The sequence below is a fragment of the Acanthopagrus latus genome, chromosome 13 (genome assembly GCF_904848185.1).
Source record: "Acanthopagrus latus isolate v.2019 chromosome 13, fAcaLat1.1, whole genome shotgun sequence".
NCBI classification, from domain to species: domain Eukaryota; kingdom Metazoa; phylum Chordata; class Actinopteri; order Spariformes; family Sparidae; genus Acanthopagrus; species Acanthopagrus latus.
The window spans coordinates 11,105,619-11,124,203 of record NC_051051.1 but is presented as its reverse complement, the minus strand read 5'-3'; the positions used below and the strand labels follow the sequence as shown (position 1 = coordinate 11,124,203).

At 46.2% G+C, this 18,585-nt stretch overlaps 1 protein-coding gene across 2 annotated transcripts in view; it reads right to left on the bottom strand.

Annotated features, from left to right (window-relative positions):
- The window catches only part of LOC119031516 (protocadherin-16-like), an 88,469-nt gene that overhangs the window by 53,864 nt on the left and 16,020 nt on the right, over positions 1 to 18,585 (bottom strand). For both annotated transcript variants that reach the window (XM_037120050.1, XM_037120049.1), the window contains exons 2-4: positions 17,555 to 18,403; positions 17,259 to 17,456; positions 16,309 to 17,082 (exon numbers count right to left, since the gene is read on the bottom strand). In XM_037120050.1, coding sequence (XP_036975945.1) covers positions 16,309 to 17,082; positions 17,259 to 17,456; positions 17,555 to 18,385 — 1,803 coding nt within the window. In that variant the 5' untranslated portion in view covers positions 18,386 to 18,403. The remainder of the gene's footprint in view (positions 1 to 16,308; positions 17,083 to 17,258; positions 17,457 to 17,554; positions 18,404 to 18,585) is intronic.

Here is an 18,585-nt window from a genome sequence, read left to right as displayed (position 1 = left end):
AGCCACTGATTGGACGTCAGGCCAAGGTTCAAGTCCTCATTCTTCTGAGCCTTAAACCAATAAAGAGGGCTCTGAATCGTAAGCCTTAATGATGTGTCTTCGGGGGCCGTGCAGCAGGAGGACATTAATTAAGCAAAACCGCCCTTCCTTTGCAAAACATCGTGCAGTATTCATCTCGGAACAAGCAGGGGAACCGCTCCCGTGGCGCGAAATCTCGGTGTGCATTGTGCCGAGCTGCGGGCAGCCTGGACACCGCTGCAGGGTTCACATCCACTCCGCTCTGAGAGAGAGGCAGCTGGAGGAGAGGCCAGACCAATGTGTAAAATGGAGGACGTGTGACTGGACAGAGAACAGGACGTCTGCCGGGCAAATAAATATAAAAGAATAATCACCCACAGGAAAGAAAAAAAAAAAAGAAAGAAAGAAAAGAAAGCACCCACTCTATTCCTCGTTGTATGTTTCCATTCTGCAGGCAGGACCCTCCCTCCCTCCCGCCCTCCTTCCTTCATATTTCAAGGACGGGGCTGGGATGGATGGGGCTTTTCTAGTGGCACGCGGGGATTAGAAACACACGCATAAACACACATACACATGCTTGTCCTAACATCGACGCTCGTGAGGACTAGACATGCTTAGACTCACACACACAAGCAAAAGAGACTGAGGCAGCCTGTGAGGTGATTGTTACCAGATGAGGGGGGGGGGGGGTCGTCCATCCAGCCCCACTCTGTGACAGACAAAAGATTGCACTGACTTTTCCTCATCCTACTCTCGGGTGTGTGTGTGTGTGTGTGTGTGTGTGTGTGTGTGTGTGTGTGTGTGTGCACGTGTGTAAGATCTTTCAAGCACGTTTAAGTCGTTTTTCTTTTTTTGGGGGGGAGGGGGCTCGTGTCTTTAATGAATGAGGGCTAACCCCCCCCCCCCATTTCTCCATTGGGTTAGCTGGCAGCTGGCATATGTGTGTCCCATTCAAATAGAGTGACATGTTTAATTTGACAATTAAGAAAACAAAGGAGTCCATTTAGAGCCACGGTTGGAGGCTGTGTATAACGCGTGTGCTCGTCAAGAGCCTCCGCTGAATTGAAAGGGACGGAAGGGGGAAGTATTGCGGATGGAGCGGCCTCAGAAAGCTACGGCAAACCTGGACCGTCGGTTTAGATAAGCGAGGGGAGAAAAGAAGCCGTGAGCAACAGCAGGCACGAACAGAACCGACGCAAATGTACTTTTTTGGGGCTAATTCAAACCACGAGGCCTGACCTACTGCTGTGCCAGTCGATCTGGCTCATGCGCCGGGTATTTACAGTTGTGCAAAGCTGGGGCGAGCATTACCTCAGTTTACCTCAAAGCAGCGGCGGACCACAGGGATTTAAAAGGTGATGCAAATAAAAAGCCGCACATGTTGTTTCTCTTCAGCCGGCTGAGGGTCGTTAACCTCGCGTTAAGTCACATTCGAGGTGTCGGGGAGAGCGAGCTGAGGGGCTTGCGCACGTACACACACGTTATCTGTCTCGCAAATGTGCATGAAATTATGTTAAGCAAACAATCTGTACACAAAGCATAGCACGTTTCCTACACATGGAGAGCTGTCAAGCATTAGGGCCCGTTGTAGCAAGTAGATAAAGAAGTTTCTACATTTTTTTGGCAAAGAGAGTCAACCTCTGGGCACACTTATCAGGAACAAGCTGTTAAAAAGGGCAGTTGCATGTAGATCTGTGCTGTTTTTACAAGGTGGAAGGGGCTGGAGGCCCATGGGGAACAATTGCTAAGATGATGCTAACTTGAAAATAAAAACAGACTTCCACAATAGTATTAGAATTGTCCACACATTCATGTTATCTGAGTAAAACAACGCAATAATCCGATTTATTTCCAACTCATTTTCATCAGCGGTGACATGGATGGTCTTTTTTTTTATTTGATTTTACTTTTTCGTGAGGTTTCTGAAACTGAGGTTCTCTTGAGAATCATCTTGATATTATCCAAAACATTTCAACTTTTCATATGAATAACTAACATAGTGAGCCTGTTCAAACCTGACAATGTAAAATAACGCTGTAAACTTGAATATTTACACAATAGTACTATACATGTACTATATATGTTGTTAGAAATTTCAAACAGATTTTCATTCTAATATGGTCGTAGAAAGCCCATGTGAAACTGAAAATGAAAATAGATTTTTGCATTTTCAGATTCATTTTTACTCATACAACAATGAACATATATGGGGGAAAAGCCCATTCTGGAATTTCATTTTGTCCCCTACATACTTCCATGGGAGGGTATGAAAAACAGCAAGCTAGCCAAGAGTGACTGCCTCTATCTTTATCTAAAATCAATTCAGGCATTCTGAGTGGGTTGCCCACCCATCCTGACACCCAGTTTCTCTCATTCTGATCAATCGTCAGGCCGCTCCTCTTGTAGCCGCTCTTCATTTTCATTTTAACGAGCTCTAAAATTGAGTTCAATTTGTCATCTCGCCAGAAAAAAAAAACACTACCCATTCCATCTTTTCGCTCTGTGAGGTGCAGATTTACATCGTCGCTTATCGTAAGATACAGACGCCACTCCCCTCTATTCCCTCCGTCTCACCCTCTTTCCCCCCCTCCTCCTCTTCTTCTCTCTCTTCCCTCCCTGTGGTCCTGAGAGTCCTGTTACTATGGTTACCGCTGAACGATGGCTCCAGCCCCTTTTGAAAACCATCGTGCTTCCTCTTCCCCCCACCTCCACCTCCCGCCACACACGTACGCGTACACATGCTATCTCAGTGAAGTAATGGCGGTCATCCCTCACACGGGTGAGTGTTCATATGAGGAGCCCGCCTGCTCCTCTCTGTGCCCAGTTACAATAACATGACCCCACTCTCCCCTCTGACAGCCGTGAAAGATACCTTTGGATGGAAGATTCCTCCCCTGCACACTGAGCCAGGAGGAGTAGTGGGGTGGGGGGGAGGTTCCAATCTGCACTCACTCTCATATGGTCGTTTTAATTTGCAAAGAGTCCCCTCATCGAACCCACTATCGTCTAATCAATATTGTTCCTAGTGAGGCTTTGTGTCCTAGAAGATAATGTCTTACATCGACGTCAGACAGAGAATGACAGGCTGCTTAGGCGTAAACAACACTCAAAAGAAACATTTGTCTTCCTTTGCTCCATCCCCTCCGAGGAAAGTGCTGTGCTCAGACGACCCGCATGGCTGGTCTGCATCCTCCCAGTCTGCTCCACATCCAATTCTCCGCTGCGCTGCTCCACTTCTTTCATAAATACCTGCGTAGATGGGGTGCGAGGAAAAAGAGAGCGATGGCCCCCCTCCCCACGCCCTTGTTTCAAGGGCGTACCCAGACAGATAGAGGTGAAGTCACCGCGACCACGCACGCAGGAGCTGAAAAGCGGTGATGAATTGGCTCGGCCCCACCTCCCCTGACCTGCTTCTACGTCTCTCTCATCGTCATGGTAACCACCGGCACCTCGGCTGCATCCTTGCGTTCATGCTTTCACACCACATGCGGCCATCCTTTCCTCAGTCCCTCTGTCTCCCTTTTCATGTAGACCTGTATGCCGTCAAATCAAACGCGCCCAGCCCTGCTGTGCTTTTCATTTATTTGCTATCATTTATCCATATTACCCAGCACTCAGCTCCTCATCATGAAATATTGAGATGTTCATGCAAGAGCAATAATTCCTTGAGAATTCTTTGTTTCACACAGCGCCACAAAATCCTTTCTTCAAAATCCGAGTACCCTGCTTCATGACAGCGAGGGAGGAAAATAGAAGTTTCCTTTAAGAATAATTCAACTTTAAAACATTGTTTGGTTTCCTCATAATTTCACGCTGGTAAACACAATTGCTCTTTCTGGTAAAATACCAAACAGCCACAATCAATCGAGATCAGACGCTCTCAATGCATTACCATCACACGCTTCATTACGGCCTGAAGTGCAGACTGTACATTGCAGTATCATCTGTCCTGCACTTCCTGTGATCTCGATTTCTCCATCTGCACGACTTTAAAAAAAAAAAAAATAGTTTTTTAGATAAGAAAAAAAGGCCCGGGAGGAGAAAATACCCTTTGACGGATTCACATTAGCCCCTCGTATCCGGTATTAGAGCGGAGGATCCGGCACTCCAAGATTCTTGCAATCAAGCAGCTCCTCTATAATCGTCCCCCCGGGGGCAGGGCACAAAATACTCTCAACCGCCTGCCAGTGGTGTGGGTGTTTTGTCAATGCGCACATGTTTGCACATTTGTGGGGAAGCCACGTGTGCGTTGCAGTTAGTGTATGTACCGGGTGTGTGTTCATGAACACCACTTGACATCGCGAAGCACTGCCAGCTTTCTAAATTGATATTCCCCTACAGTGAGAGGGACGCTGGCCAAGACGCTAATATCTGCCTCAACCGGAGATCAAAAGAGACTGTGCATCACCAGCAGAACAGAGGTTCAAACGTTAACAGCACGGACATAGCTATAGATAAAACTAGGGGCTGCAACTAACAATTGTTTTCCTGTTTTATATAAAATGATATAAAATGGTGAAAAATGTCCTGTGATGACACCATTTCATCTTATTATGTCCAGAACCCACAGACAAGCAGCAAAGTGTCATATAAAAAATACATTAAACAAATGAATCCATTATCAAAATACTTGGCAATTCATTTAATAGCTGAAACTTAATGGGTTAATTGTTGCAGCTCTGTCTTTTTTTCTCTTTTTAAGCTTCAGTTCACTGTTGAATGCATCACCCGAGATTGGTCTTTAAAGGCGTGATATGTAACAATTGGCCAACTGCTGAATTCATACTCCAACAAACAGGGGTTAACTGTTTTTCTGTTCTGACTGTAGCCGCTATTAGCTTGTTAGCTCGGTTAGCGATGCAGCTAGCTGGACTGCTGGGGGAGTCTTGGTGTTTATACCACTACTGCAACACAGTTCACGGGCGTCTTCGGCTGCAGCTCTTTAAACATTCTGTCTGCAATTTTTGTTTATGTCTTAAAGTTTTAAGCTAAAATTCTCTGATTTGTGTATAAATCCGTGCTGGTACATCTCTCTACATGCAGACGTGAGGTTGAGTCGGTGTAGGAAAGAATACGGATTTAGATGAATCACTGAGGCAAATCCTTTCCTCGCCAAAACCTCGTTTATAAAGAAATGGCCAGGAACCAAAACCATTTTTTCCTCTCTTCTCTGTGAAAAATGAACGAGTAGGACATCGAACTGGATGAATAAGGTATCCGTTTTCATCTTGGAGCCAACCAACTGCTCCCACTTGCCACAACAGTGCTGCTCTGCTGAGCCGTGATGCGAAAACATTAAGCGAGTGGTGAGTGACAGCAGTGAGGACACCCGATGCTGACATTTGGAAGATGGCTGGTGCAACTCCCTCCTGGGGCCAAGTTCCTCTGATCCCTTTCAGGAGGAGTGGAGCAACATCCTCGAGCAGAGCGAGCGTTCGACTGCTCCGAACTCCGGACCCAAACTCGAGAGACGCGCTGCCGTTTACACTGTCCGTGCACTCTGACTCGGGGCCTTCATCTCGTAGCGCTTTTAGCGCTAAATTCTGCAAGACTGGCATGTTATTTCAAAACCAAGAGATTTATTCCGAGTAGCATAAAGAGCTTCCTAAACTGCGCGCTGCACACCAGGGTGTGTTAGGCCGCAGTAAATCTGATCCAAAACCACAGAGCTGAATTTGGGCCACATGCGCCAGAAATGTTGGTTCTCCTAAATTGACATTAAATCTGACACATCCTTACTCTACAAGTTAAATCACTTACAACAGCCAGACGAAACGCGGGCCAAGTCACATGATTTACCTAACCTCGGCCGACACCTATCGCTCAGGCCAAACGCCTGTAAATGTACTCAGTGTGAGGTTAAAACAACACGCAGCGACTACTGTTTCACGTCAGAAAAGATTCATCTTGGAGTCCTTACAAGACTCCAACACAAACACCTAATGCATGATCTGCCTGCGGAGACAACCCCGCCATCGTCCTTGCTTTAGAGCTTCATCTAAATTGCAGGGTGGGAAACACTGAAAAGGGCACAGTGACAGGCCAAGATGAGGAATCTCTTTTTCCTTAATAACGACTTACGGTATGGTCGCTGAGAAAGCGATGGACCACCCTGAAGCATTATGAAAGCGGTGCGGAGGAACGTTTTTGAACAAAGCCCGCCGCCCTGTCAAGAATGTATAAACCCGAGAGCTCAGAGAAATAATCGAAGCCGTTATTGATGAACAGCACACTCGAAGACGTGTATTTATAGGCCTGTTATTAGTGTTAATGTCAGTGGAGCGTTAAATATTACGGCGGGTTCTCATTCAAAAGGGATATGATAGCTGTTTGTGCTGACATGATGGATAAATGAGACCTCTGAGACAGGGTAGATGAAACTGCAATAAGCACGCTTTTGTGGCCAGTTTTAAAAGGAGAAAAACACTGAGGTTTATTCTTCATCCCACGGCTGCCTATTAAATTAATACTCTGCTCGTCCTGCATGGAAGGGTTCACCGAGTCCAGAGGGCTTCAGCACGGAGGGACCTCCACGGCGTGTCTGAAGATGGGACTTGGACGTGGAGCAAAAAGGCAGGAGTTTGCGACAGAGGAAAAAAAAAAATCAACAATCGAGCGCCATGAACACATTTTTCTTGCGTCGAACGATCTTCCGCGCCAAGCCGTATTTATCCCCGTCCCGATCACCTCTCCGTCGGCTGTCGTCGCTCGATCGCTCACTCCCGTCCCCGTCGCCCTCGCAGCTTTGCGAGATTTGCGAGAGTTCATCGAAACAAATCACAGCAGTTGCCCGTGCAAACACTCAAGTTGTTTCCACTCCAGTAGCCCGTCCGAGCCTGTCTGACAGACCGCAGCCAGCGACCACAAACACAAATGTACGCTCACGTGCACGGAGGCCCACAGTGGAAATAAGTCTTTGGCTTTTCTGTGGTTTTCATGCTTGAGGCCAAAAAGCTTCAGGGTCTGATGCTGTGCCTCTTTTCCTCTCTGTACACACATTTATTTTACTGTACTGTACACATCCACTTATGTCCAGTGGTGGAACGGAACCAAGCACATTCACTCAAGTACTCGAAAGTTACTCAAGGTACTTATTTACTTTACTATTCGATCGAGGTACTTGAATTTTGAGTACCTTGAATTAGTTATTAATTTTACATTTTTACATTTTGCATTTGCATTTGTATTGTTTTATGCATCCAACTGTATACATCTACTCCATCTCAGAGGCAAATACTTCTCCTTTTCACTCCAAAACGTGGTGATTTTTGGTTGGAATTTTCTGCAGTACAGGATCTAAACACTTCTCCCACCACTGATGTGGTCATATAACTGTATAAAACTGTGATCTGCTGTATAATGTACAATGAAATGCCACATTTCAGTCCAAGTATGGCTCTGAAACCAGACAGCAATCAGAAAAAAAAAGAAGGAGAAAGGGGGAGTAGTGGAAGGTTAAAACGGGCAGGTGGGATGTAGTAAGAGATTCTCTTTAAAAAAAAAAAAAAATTCCACTCGGGGGTAGTGGAAACTTTCTCTCCCTCTTTCTGGTGTTGCTCTAACCTTTAATAGACATCTCATGGTGAGAACTATCCTTATAAAAGCCCGAGTCCAAAGAAAAGACAATATGAGGTGCACGCATGACAGACGTGCAGCTGGGAGATGTAAAGAAAGCGAGAGACCTGATGTGGACCATATTGAGTATAAAGTGCTTTTTTGTTCGCCGGTGCCACGTCTGTGATCTCATACATAGCGCGGGCAGGATCAGCGGTATTGTTTAATACTGTGTCCTTTGGCACCGCGAACGCAACACTAGAATCTGGAACAGTAATGTCCCCCCCACCCCACTCCTCCCTGACCTCCGCTCAGCATCACCCCTCGTTTGAGTTCCTGAGGTGAGGAAGGAGGAGGAAGAGAGGAGACAAGTGGGATGATTAAATGGATGATTCATTTGAGAAAACAAATATCTGTAGCCGGCACAGCGTTTGACCCCTGAGAGGAAAATAAATAGCGTTGGGGAGAGCTGGGACAGACACAACAGCGGAGGAGCGGAGTCAGCCAGATAACAGCTCAGAGGCTTCTGCTGCTGCCGACACACACACACACACAAACAAGTGAAAGTCATGCCCTGGAGTGTGGATAAAGAGACAATGTCAAAATAATGAATTCAATCGCTCGAATCATTCAGATCTTTCTCGCACACTATGACGCTTGGAGAGAGAGAAAAAAAAAAAAAACATCTCTCGGTCACACCCAAACTATGACTTCAAATCTGTGTCTTTGTAAAGCCGAAAATGACAGAATCTGATACACTGGGAAACGAGCGCCTTCGCCGCCCTTCGCCCCTAACTTATCGACCACCTGCTGTCCCAAACTGCGCAGCCCCCTCCCAAAGCAAATACAATCTAGAGAAACACAGGAAGCGTACTAATTTACACCAACTTAACTCAATGTGTCATGAAATTAGATTAGTGTGACCGATGAACTGCGGAGAGCCTCGGGATCACCTGCTGCTCGCGAGTGGTGTGTGTGTGCACGTGTGTGTGTGTGCGAGTTTGCTCCCTTTCACTTTCAAACCTCCAGTGTAGGGAGAGAGAATGAGGAGCAATGAGAGATGAGACAGGGACAAAATGGAGGTCCAGGCGGAGAAAGAGAGGTCGTCTGGACTGCAGATAAGTTTGAAAAGAAAACACAATGCCAGAGCGGGCCCCAGGAGAGCTGGAATAGAGCGATAGGCTGAGGGGGGGAGGATAGAAAGAAAAGCGTGCATGTGTGGCTCCATGGAGGATGGAGGATCCTGTGCCTGCAGCTGTTTGATACCCGTCTGTTCCTCAGTCTGGCAGAGCTATCTCGGCTGTGTTCCTGCTGAAGCCGAACGTGTCCACCTTGTCAGTTTTAGATTGTGGAAAGGAAACCCGCGGCGCTACAGGCAAAGCTTCGCAAGTCGCAAACTTCTTTTCTGTACACCTTGATACATCTTTGCAGAGTTTTTACTACCATTGTGAGGCTTCGGCAGACAAACCGATGTCAAAATCAATGCAGCGAGCATCAAGACTGCGTGACATTTCTCAGCTCTGATGGTTGTAGTTGAGCAACAGAGGGACTACTTTAGCAAGTTTTATCTTTAGGATTCGTCGTCATTCGTCTGCTCTACCTTCTCCAACGTCTTGTACATAGATATGGTAGTAATAATAAAGGTCCAAAAACAAGCAAAATTCCGTACTTTTATTGAAAACTTGAAACTTAAAAAACAAACATCACCTAACAACACCTAAATCTTCCACAAAAACTAGGGAAATACACTGTCTGCTTCTATTCAGGAACTCGGGTTTCATCCTGGTGCATTTGAGCCCAGAACAGCTATTAGGGGTTCTTCATTAGGTAGAATATGTCATACGTTGCATGTTTTAGATAATTATCATTAACAACTATTGTTTGCAGAAGTCATTAATCGACCAAAACAGCTCTAAGTTTCTGTTTTCGTCCTCATAAATGAAAAGAGTCCGATAACACTGAGACGCGTTGCTAGACACGTCACCGCCAAAACAGTTGTTTTGCCATGGTGCGCCGTGCCTCGTGGGTTCTAGGAAGTTGATTATCTTAGAAAACGCTCTGCTGATGCAAAGGCTGTATTTGAATTCAGCATTCAGGAGACAGATAAATAGACAGATGTGTCACTAGACCAGGAAAGAGAATAAAATGATGCCTGTTTTGGTGCTCAGAGCGAGTGAGCAACAACAACACGCAGCACAGCCAAAAGGAAAAAAAGATATTTTCCACACTTAAACTCACTAGCCGAGGGGACACTGGTTCCATTAAAACAGCGGAGGAAAATATCAAGTTGAGTCCAGTGCTGGAGTCAGAGGGGTAAAAGCCCATGAGACGTGGGGTAAAAGGAAGAATGGAAAGCGAGATACTCACTAACAGATGAGATGAAGAAATGGAATACAAACCAGTGAGACCGGAGAGGCCACAGAAAGAAAAGAGAGAAAAGCCCCTCGCTGCCATATGGTACAGAGTATTGGGCTTAATGAGGCGTGAGGCCATCCTCTCCACAGAGGCATCGGCCAGTCTGATCACACATGAATGAACACTCTGATAGGTTTAAAACTCAGCATATGCCAACAGCTAGTGATATGGAACCAAACTACTGCTTCTGAGGGGAAGAAAGAAAGACAAAAGAGTGATTTACCCAGGCCGGGCCCGAATCCAGCAACCCGGCAATGAGCTGAGAAAAGAAATGGGTCCGATAAGGGTTTAACATTGTGAAGCTGATTGGTACTGAAAATATTCCAGCAGAAAAAGAGATCAGCGTAGAATCTGGGCTGCTACGCTGCTTGGACCCAAAAAAATTTAATAGCTTCAGTCTGCGTTGGTTTGCCAACACATGTGGTTACCGGAGGTCACAACATCAACCACCGAGGTCAGAAAACAGTCAGAAATGCAACAGAAGAAGAGCAGCTTGTGTATTTTGCCAGGCAAAACACTTACGAGTTAAAACTAAAGAGACAGTTACTGAAAACTAATCGGATGACTAGTGATAATGGATGCAGAAGCATGTTCACCATCTTAGTTCAGCACTCTAGGATGCTAACATTTGCTAAGTATTGCAGCTGTACGGACAGTTATGAATGCAAAGTATTAAATGTCGTGGCAATACATCCGATAGCTGTTGAGAGATTCACTCGAAACCTTAAATGTCAACCTCGAGGCTAAAGGAAGGTGAGGAGATCTCTAAGGTCTGCTGAATTTATCATCTTGCCACAACGGAGTGCTGCAGGAGTGACTCCGGAAGTTGTTTTCTCTTTTGATTCCTTCGTTTGGAATGAAGATGTTGAATGGATTTATGGTTGGTCAGGAATAAGATCTGTGCTTAACACAAGCTTGGGGGATTTTCATGTTTGTTTTTCTCGACATAAAATACGACAGTAGACAGTAACCCATGACCCAGTCATGAATTTTGAAGCTTTTCCTTGTCTTTAAAAAAGGTGGGTGATAACAGGTGGGTCAATGAAACCACAGATGTTGTCGGGAACACTGAACGTCATCACGCCGAGCAAGGAAACTATGGTTACTGGCTAACTATTCTAACTCTTTATATCTTTACAACTTCTAGATTTAATAGCAAAGTGTGTATTGTACAGTGCACTAGGATTTCCACTGATGGTGCTGAGGGTATGCGACTGTGGTCAACAGTAGTTCATTTATAGTCTCAAATTTCTTACTTCTTTTGATTGCACTTACACTTCAAAAATCCTGAGAAGGGGGCTAATCTGTCTTGCTGAAAAAGTCACATTTGTAGGGCCAGATTTGGAGTCTAATTCCACACTTGTCAAACACTGGTGAGATGGCGACCTACAATCCCAAAGCGTCAGTATTCGACGAGGTGAGAATGAGACTCAAAAATCATCTTTCCTTACAAAGGTTGTTTCTGCGCTAGTCCAAAATCCAATGGAACAATCCCACCGGCCCGGTCGAGGGAGCCAGGGCGACGTCCTCAAACACATATCATCCCTGCAACACTCTGAATGTCCTTCCAAATATTGTTGAGATATTCTCATCTAGACCAAAGAGGTGGATTGACAGACCAACTGAGAAACAGACTGACGTTGACATCTCAACAGCCATTCCGATAGCATGGCTAAAAATGGGGGTTCATAAATTGCAAATCTCAAGGATTGTAACCTTTACATATAAAAAAAATACATTAAAAAAACACCGTGACCTTCACCACTGTGTAAGGGAGGTTTGGGTCATGAGGGCAAAAACCAAGATGGCTCTCGTCCTCCAGTAGCAAACAGGTGATGAGTTCTCAGTAAGTGATGATTGATGTTATGAGAATAGTTCACATAGCAGACACGCCATCCCGATCCCTCGTCACACACATCCTGTCAACATCGCTTGGCAGCTGAGAGCCGAGGAGCGAGAGCGGCAGGAGGCAGAAACTCAGAACTAGAGAGAGGGAGAGTAAGCGTGTCAGAACAGGGGCCAGCTGTTAACAGCACGAAGCGATTCACCAAGTTTTTCGATCTCGCCGGTGTCTGTCCGTGTGTGTGTGCGCGAACCCCCCCCCACCATACGTCAGCGCTGATCGCCCGTGTTTGACAGTGATCGCTCCAACCTGCGACTATTGATCCTCGCAAATTAAAACACACTGACAGATTAATTAAAACACACGAGACAGACTTTCAACGGAGCATGGGCGAATTGAAGCACAGCTGCCACTGTGTGAGATCAAACGGGGGGAGAAGACATCAAGCGGGCAATAAATTTCGTCTCCTCCCAACGTTTTCAGGCTTAATAAAAACTCGAGTGTGTGAGTTTTGAGTCTGGGCTGGAGGAGAGCACGCAAGCTCCAAGTGGAAGCTGTGGTTTGGTCTGGCTCTGGTTTTCTCTGCGCGACAGCAGCAGGAGGCCGGTCCAGTGTTACAGGAAGCTGAACACCTTCCTGTTTTCAGTGCGTCACCTTGTGTCCTTGGCTCTATTGGTTTATCAAATGCGATTAGTCTGGGTGTGTGTGTATGTGTGTGTTTGAAATATGATTAGTCTTTCCTTATAGAGCCATATAGACTTTCGCCACGGGGTCCCAGACTTTGGATTTCACACCAAGAGGGCTGATTACTCTGACAGACAGACGTGTCGTGTTTATTTAAGTGGTTTTGCGGGAAGTTCGGGAGGGCTAGCTCCACCTGTCAAAAGAAAACCTGTCTCTTTTCTTGGGTGTTTTTGGTCTGTATCAGTCGACCCTCGCACCACACTCACATGATCTTATTCACTTTGTCTCGTTTTTTTTTTTTTACCTGTCTACCAGCTAGGTCTGCTCAGTGGCTGAAATAATCTGTCTGTTGTCATATTTGACTGGTCTCGACCAGAAATCCTAGAGGGTACGTTTGTCTAATTTCAGGTCAAAATATCTCATTACTCTTAGTTTAACATCCAGTCACCCCAACAGAAGCATTTCAGTGAGATATAGGACTAGCATTAGCATTACACCGCTGTAATACCAGCAGGCCGTTCTCCATGTCTTTGTAGATCTCCCAGCCGAGCACATCTGCGGTTCTGTTGAGATGATTGAGTGTCGTTTAACAGGCCTGACCAGGAAACCACATGCTGAACATCACAGGGGAGACGCATCACCTGCTGAAAGTGAGTTCTTGGCCTTAATAGTGTACACATACACAGGCAGGCACATACAGTGCAGTAAAGCACACATGCAACGCTCACTTTTACTTTTTTCTGCTATGCCTTTCTTTTATTTGACTTTCATTTGAAATGATTTTTCTTTACTCCCTAATCAGTATTTCTTCTAGCTCGCAGCTCCAATGTTGATGTCTGCCAGTGCTGCGTTTGAGTCTTGGCAAGAGGGTGCGCATCAGCGCTGGTGAGATCAGCAGTGACTTCCCAGCGGTCAGGTCATGCTGGAATCGAGCATGTCATTGGATTGGACAGACACTGTGCAAGACACAACCAGCACAAGAAGGAAAAATACGCTTAGGCTCTGAAAAACACAGATTAAGCCCAAGTGAAAGATCAAGAAAAAACTGAAAGTAATCATATCAACTCAGTGGCATCGGCACTCACTGAAACAGGCGCCTCACAGAATGGCAACTTTTGCCTCCGAGAGCAGCACTGTAAAATATACTTGACAGCCACAGTTCACATTGTTCTCATGATCTCTACCTTCTCAGGATATGAACCTGAATCAGATGGATGTTCGCACACACACACACACACGCACGCACACACACACCACACACAGACACACAAACACGCACTGACGCACCATAACCTCTCCAGCCTGGGAAATACTTTAAGGAAGCGGGGGAAGAGGAAAGCAGGGAAACCAAGAAATAAATAACTCCTTTGTGCCGCGGCTACATAAACATTGCAGCACATTACAGATTACTATAGTAGCCAGACTGATAAGAAAAACTTCCTACACACTTGCGCTGCATGTGTGCATGTGTGAGAGCGGAAGCATAAAGAGACATCACCAGAAAGATGTAAAAAAAAAAAATAATAAAGCACTAGAAAATGAACAAATAAGGAGGATGAGGTCACACATGAAAGAAAAAAAGAGCGCTTTGGAAAAAATGAAACCTGTAACAGAAAACGTTTGGGCTGAGAGGAGAGAGAGCTACTCCTTACCTCGCGTCGCTACGTGTCCCACCGCTTCAAACACTTCTGATAACATGTTTTGTTGTTGAGATATTAAACATTTGCTGATTTTTTTTTCTCCCCACATTTTTAAACAAAGTGTCCAAAATTCAAACCGAGCCAGCCTGGCAAGCACAATGAATCCTCAAGCCAAATAGTGATTGTTATCTACTGTAAATATTGGTACAATCCTGAGAACTTTCTGCCTTTCGTCTCCACTCTGCTAGGAACGTGACAAAGCCTCACAACCTGATGGTGGTGCCAGAAAACATCCCACAAAAATGTCAACTGGGCCTGCTGGACTGGACCAGCTGACCCAGTTCTTCACTTTGTCACTGTCTTGACAGAGTAAAATACCGAATGCTCCCCGATCTTGACAGCTGGTTGGCAGGCAAATGAACATACAGTGCTAATCTGGAACGGCATCCATTAGTCTATAATGGCAGGTCTAACATCATTGGGGTACGTGTGTCCAATCTGAGTGGCCACATAGTCCACGGGCCCAGGGAAAAAAAAAAAAAAAACGTTTACTCCAACTTCCATTATCCTGCAAATCACAGCCCCTGTGGGGAGACTCTTGCCCGGAGAATCTTGGCTCAGTCTGAGCGAGCCTCAAGAAACGTGCTGGAATGAGCACATCAAGACTTATTCAGTCGCTCTGGCACACTGGAAAACCACCCGTGATGTCTGGCATGGGATTATGCCTGCACCTAGTGCCAGAGTAACTGCCGGCTAGGATTAGCAAAACGACTAACAGTTGATTACAACTGTTGCAACCACTGGAATCGATGTCCAGGGGGTTCATTTCATTGGTTGAAGGATGTAATAATTCAACGGAGCAGCCTAATTAGGAGCAAATTACAGGGTTCAGTGATTCAGCAATGGACAAGCTGTATCTGTGATTGTAAAGACACCTCAGATATAAATCATGTTAAAGCTTTATTTATCCACATCCCTCTTTTTCCTTTTCTCAGTCCTTCCACAAGCCGGTCCACCTCTCTTTCTCCTATTTCTTTCATTTGCATAATCATGTCACTTCTCTTCGTTACTTCCCACCTCGACTATGTTCCCTAAAGGTTAAGCCCGCGTGCCAGTTTCCACAGAATACCAACCAGCAATCCTTTCCAAACACACGTTAAATGAAGCTGCAAGCATGTAAAATTCAACTATTTATCTAATTCCACTTCGGCTGGTATGGGGTCCAAAGCCTTTTATTAGTACCACTGCGCTTTTAAGTTCTAGCAGCAGGCTTTCTCAAAAGTGCTGAGAGCCAAAAAAAATGCTCCCTTCCCTTCTCATCCACTTCATGGCGGAGGGGTAAGACCAACCTGTAAAAACAGTCGGCCTAAATGGTGCATGATGCCAAGTTAAGACCTTGCTGGAAGACAAACAGCCAGTCATCCTTTTTCATTTCTCAGGAGAGGTCCTCCTTACACATAAGAACTGCTGGAACCGAGATAAAAGGAAGACAGCCGAAGCTGCCGCGAGATAGCGGGCCGATACCGACGGCTCGCCCAGCGCTGATGGCTCAGTTACCGTGGCAACCCCGCGAGGTGAGAGAGAGGACATACCGGCATAGAGTAAATCTCCTCGCAGTAGCTTCAGGAATGCAGGTGAAGTCTCCCTCCCTGCCGCCCTTGCTCTGTTTCTTTTTTTCTCCCACCTTTATAAATCTTTTCCTCTCTAAATGAACGCACTGAATGGTTGGACTTCTCCCCTTGTAGCCCACTTTTTATGAATCACATCACAAATGCATCAGCACTTCCAAGTGCACCATCCCTTTCTGAAATAAGACTTCTTAGGCAGCTTTTTCGCCTCAGACATGACTTTGATTTCCAGACTCATTTATATTGATGCATAAATCAGGCTTTTTCCAGGGGAGTAATCAGAGAGGGCTTAAGGGTTGGGCGAAAGCGAAAAAGGGGTTAGTGAAGAAAGAGATGAGAGAACAAGGGAGACAGTGAATACTTGGTTTTGGCTACATAAGTAGGACAATAATCTTGTGGCCAACACGCCGCAAGATGTGCGCCATGAGGATTAAAAACGGCAGTTCCCCTACCAAATAAAGACGAGTAGAGTGAAAGAGAGCTGGAGGGAAAGAAGGAGAGCAAACTTCTTAGTGTATTTTCTTACCTCTAGGAAGCAGGTCCCAGCTGGGGTGTTCTCCTTGATGGAGGCATTGTAGAAGTTGCTGGAGAACACAGGGGTGTTATCATTAACATCCTGCAGAACAATGTCCACCTTCGCCGTGGAAGACAGCGGCGGCCGACCGCTATCTGTCGCTATAACAGTCACACTAGGGGCCGGCTCTGACTCGAAATCCAGAGCCGTCGCCGTGGTTATGATCCCTGTGACCGGGTCAATGGAAAACCAATCAGAGTGAGAGTTTTTGCCCTTGAGGAGGCTATATCGGACATCCCCATTGGGGCCCTGGTCTTTGTCCCTGGCAGTCACCTGGAGAACAAAGGAGCCAGGATAGACAACCTCAGGTATGGTCTGTCTGTAGGCCTGCTGGTCGAACAGCGGTGGGTTGTCATTTATATCAGTCACCTGGATGGTGAAAGATGACTCCGCCCTGAGGGGTGGCGTGCCGGAGTCTGTGGCCATTACTCTGAGGTCATACGAATCACGTTCCTCTCTGTCCAAAACCTGGTCCACATATATCAGGTAGATGATGCTGTCCTTGGTTGTGAGAGCAAACTTCCCATCACCCCCCTCGAGGGACACATTCACATTGGCGTACTCTCCATAGTCTGGGTCGGTGACCGATATCCGAGCTACGTACTGGCCGGGTTGGGCCCCTTCAGAGATCCTCGGAGAGCCGTCCTCACTGAGGAAGATGATGGTCATAGTGGGCTGGTTGTCATTGTAGTCGCGTACGTGAATGGTGACGAATGCGTTGGTCACCTGGGAAAATGGTGCATTTTAGCGCTCAAATCATTTTGTGTCAATACAGTAGTGGACTTCTCTTAACTATTATCTGAGATATCAGTGCTGTAAGAAGTGAAACCTTTTTTTGCGGTATGTGGTGACATAAAAATTCAGAGTAAAATGTATCTAATGAATAACCATAATGCAGTTACCTCGGGGTGACTGGCGTTGTCCCTGGCCTGGACCACCAGTTCATGGACCCTTTTCAGTTCATAATCCAGGGGCCTATTCAGCGTGATGATCCCAGACTTGACATCCATGACGAAGTAGCGGTCTGGGTCACTCTGACGTCGGTTGATTTCATAAAGGACCAGACCATTATCACCATCATCCTCGTCTGTTGCAAACACCTGCAAAGAGGGAAGAGAGATTTAAATTGCCCTGGAACATCTGCATTGGGGGCAGCAAGAGTGACAGTAAGAAGTGACTATCTGACAAGACATCTCACCTGGAGGATGCTGCTGCCTTGTGGGAGACTTTCAGAGATAATAGCATGGTATCTGCTTTGATTGAAGACCGGCGCATGATCGTTGATGTCAGTCACAGTCACTTCCAGGGTCATGGATCCCATCCTTCGGGGTGAGCCCCCATCGAAGGCCTCCACGACCAGAGTGTAAAGTGACCGTTTCTCCCTGTCCAGCAGTCCGTTGACCACCAGGTCTAGATATAGCACCTTGTTAGCACCTCTCTTGGTCTCCAGTTTGAATGCCTGGCCTACATTCCCCTCTCGAATAGCGTAGCCTTGGGTGGTCAGCTGGTCCTTGTCTGCATCAGTCGCAGGCTCCAGGGAAAACCTTGTCCCCACTGCTGTGTGCTCTGGGATCTTGAGAACAGCCTTCTTTTTGGGGAACACGGGTGCATGATCGTTGATGTCGTTGACCGTGACTGACACCTCGATGGTGATTCCTGTCATTGTCACAGCGATAAAGCTATAGTGGTCCCTCTGTTCGCGGTCCAGACGGCGTGCAGTGGTAATGATGCCCGTGGTTTCATCGATGTTGAGATCGCTGCCGACGCCTTTGCCCTCATGGTCTGAGATGAAGTAAAGACTTGCGGTTTCACCGGGCGGTAACCCAGCACTGATGTCACCAACGATGGTCCCTGCAGGCTGCTCTTCGTCCAGCTGGAGCTCCAGTGCTCCTCCATGAACTGCTGTAGACTGCGCAAGAACAAGTACGATGCAGAAATAAAAGAGTGACTTCCGTCTCCAGAGACTTGAGCACACACAGGGTCCGCCGACCCAAGCCCTCCGTCTTGACCCTTTACTTGTTAACGGCATGGCTGGGTACTGCTACACCTGTGAGAGAGAAAACGAGAGGAAGAGAAAAACATCAGCCAGAGAAAAGATGTTTTTCTGCAAGTACGGATATGTTTTTATGACATGTGAATTGAGCAATTGAACAGGTTTTTTCATTTCATTCATTTGGAAACATCTTGAAAAATCACTTTCTCTCTTTGTATGAAATGAAAACAAAGCGT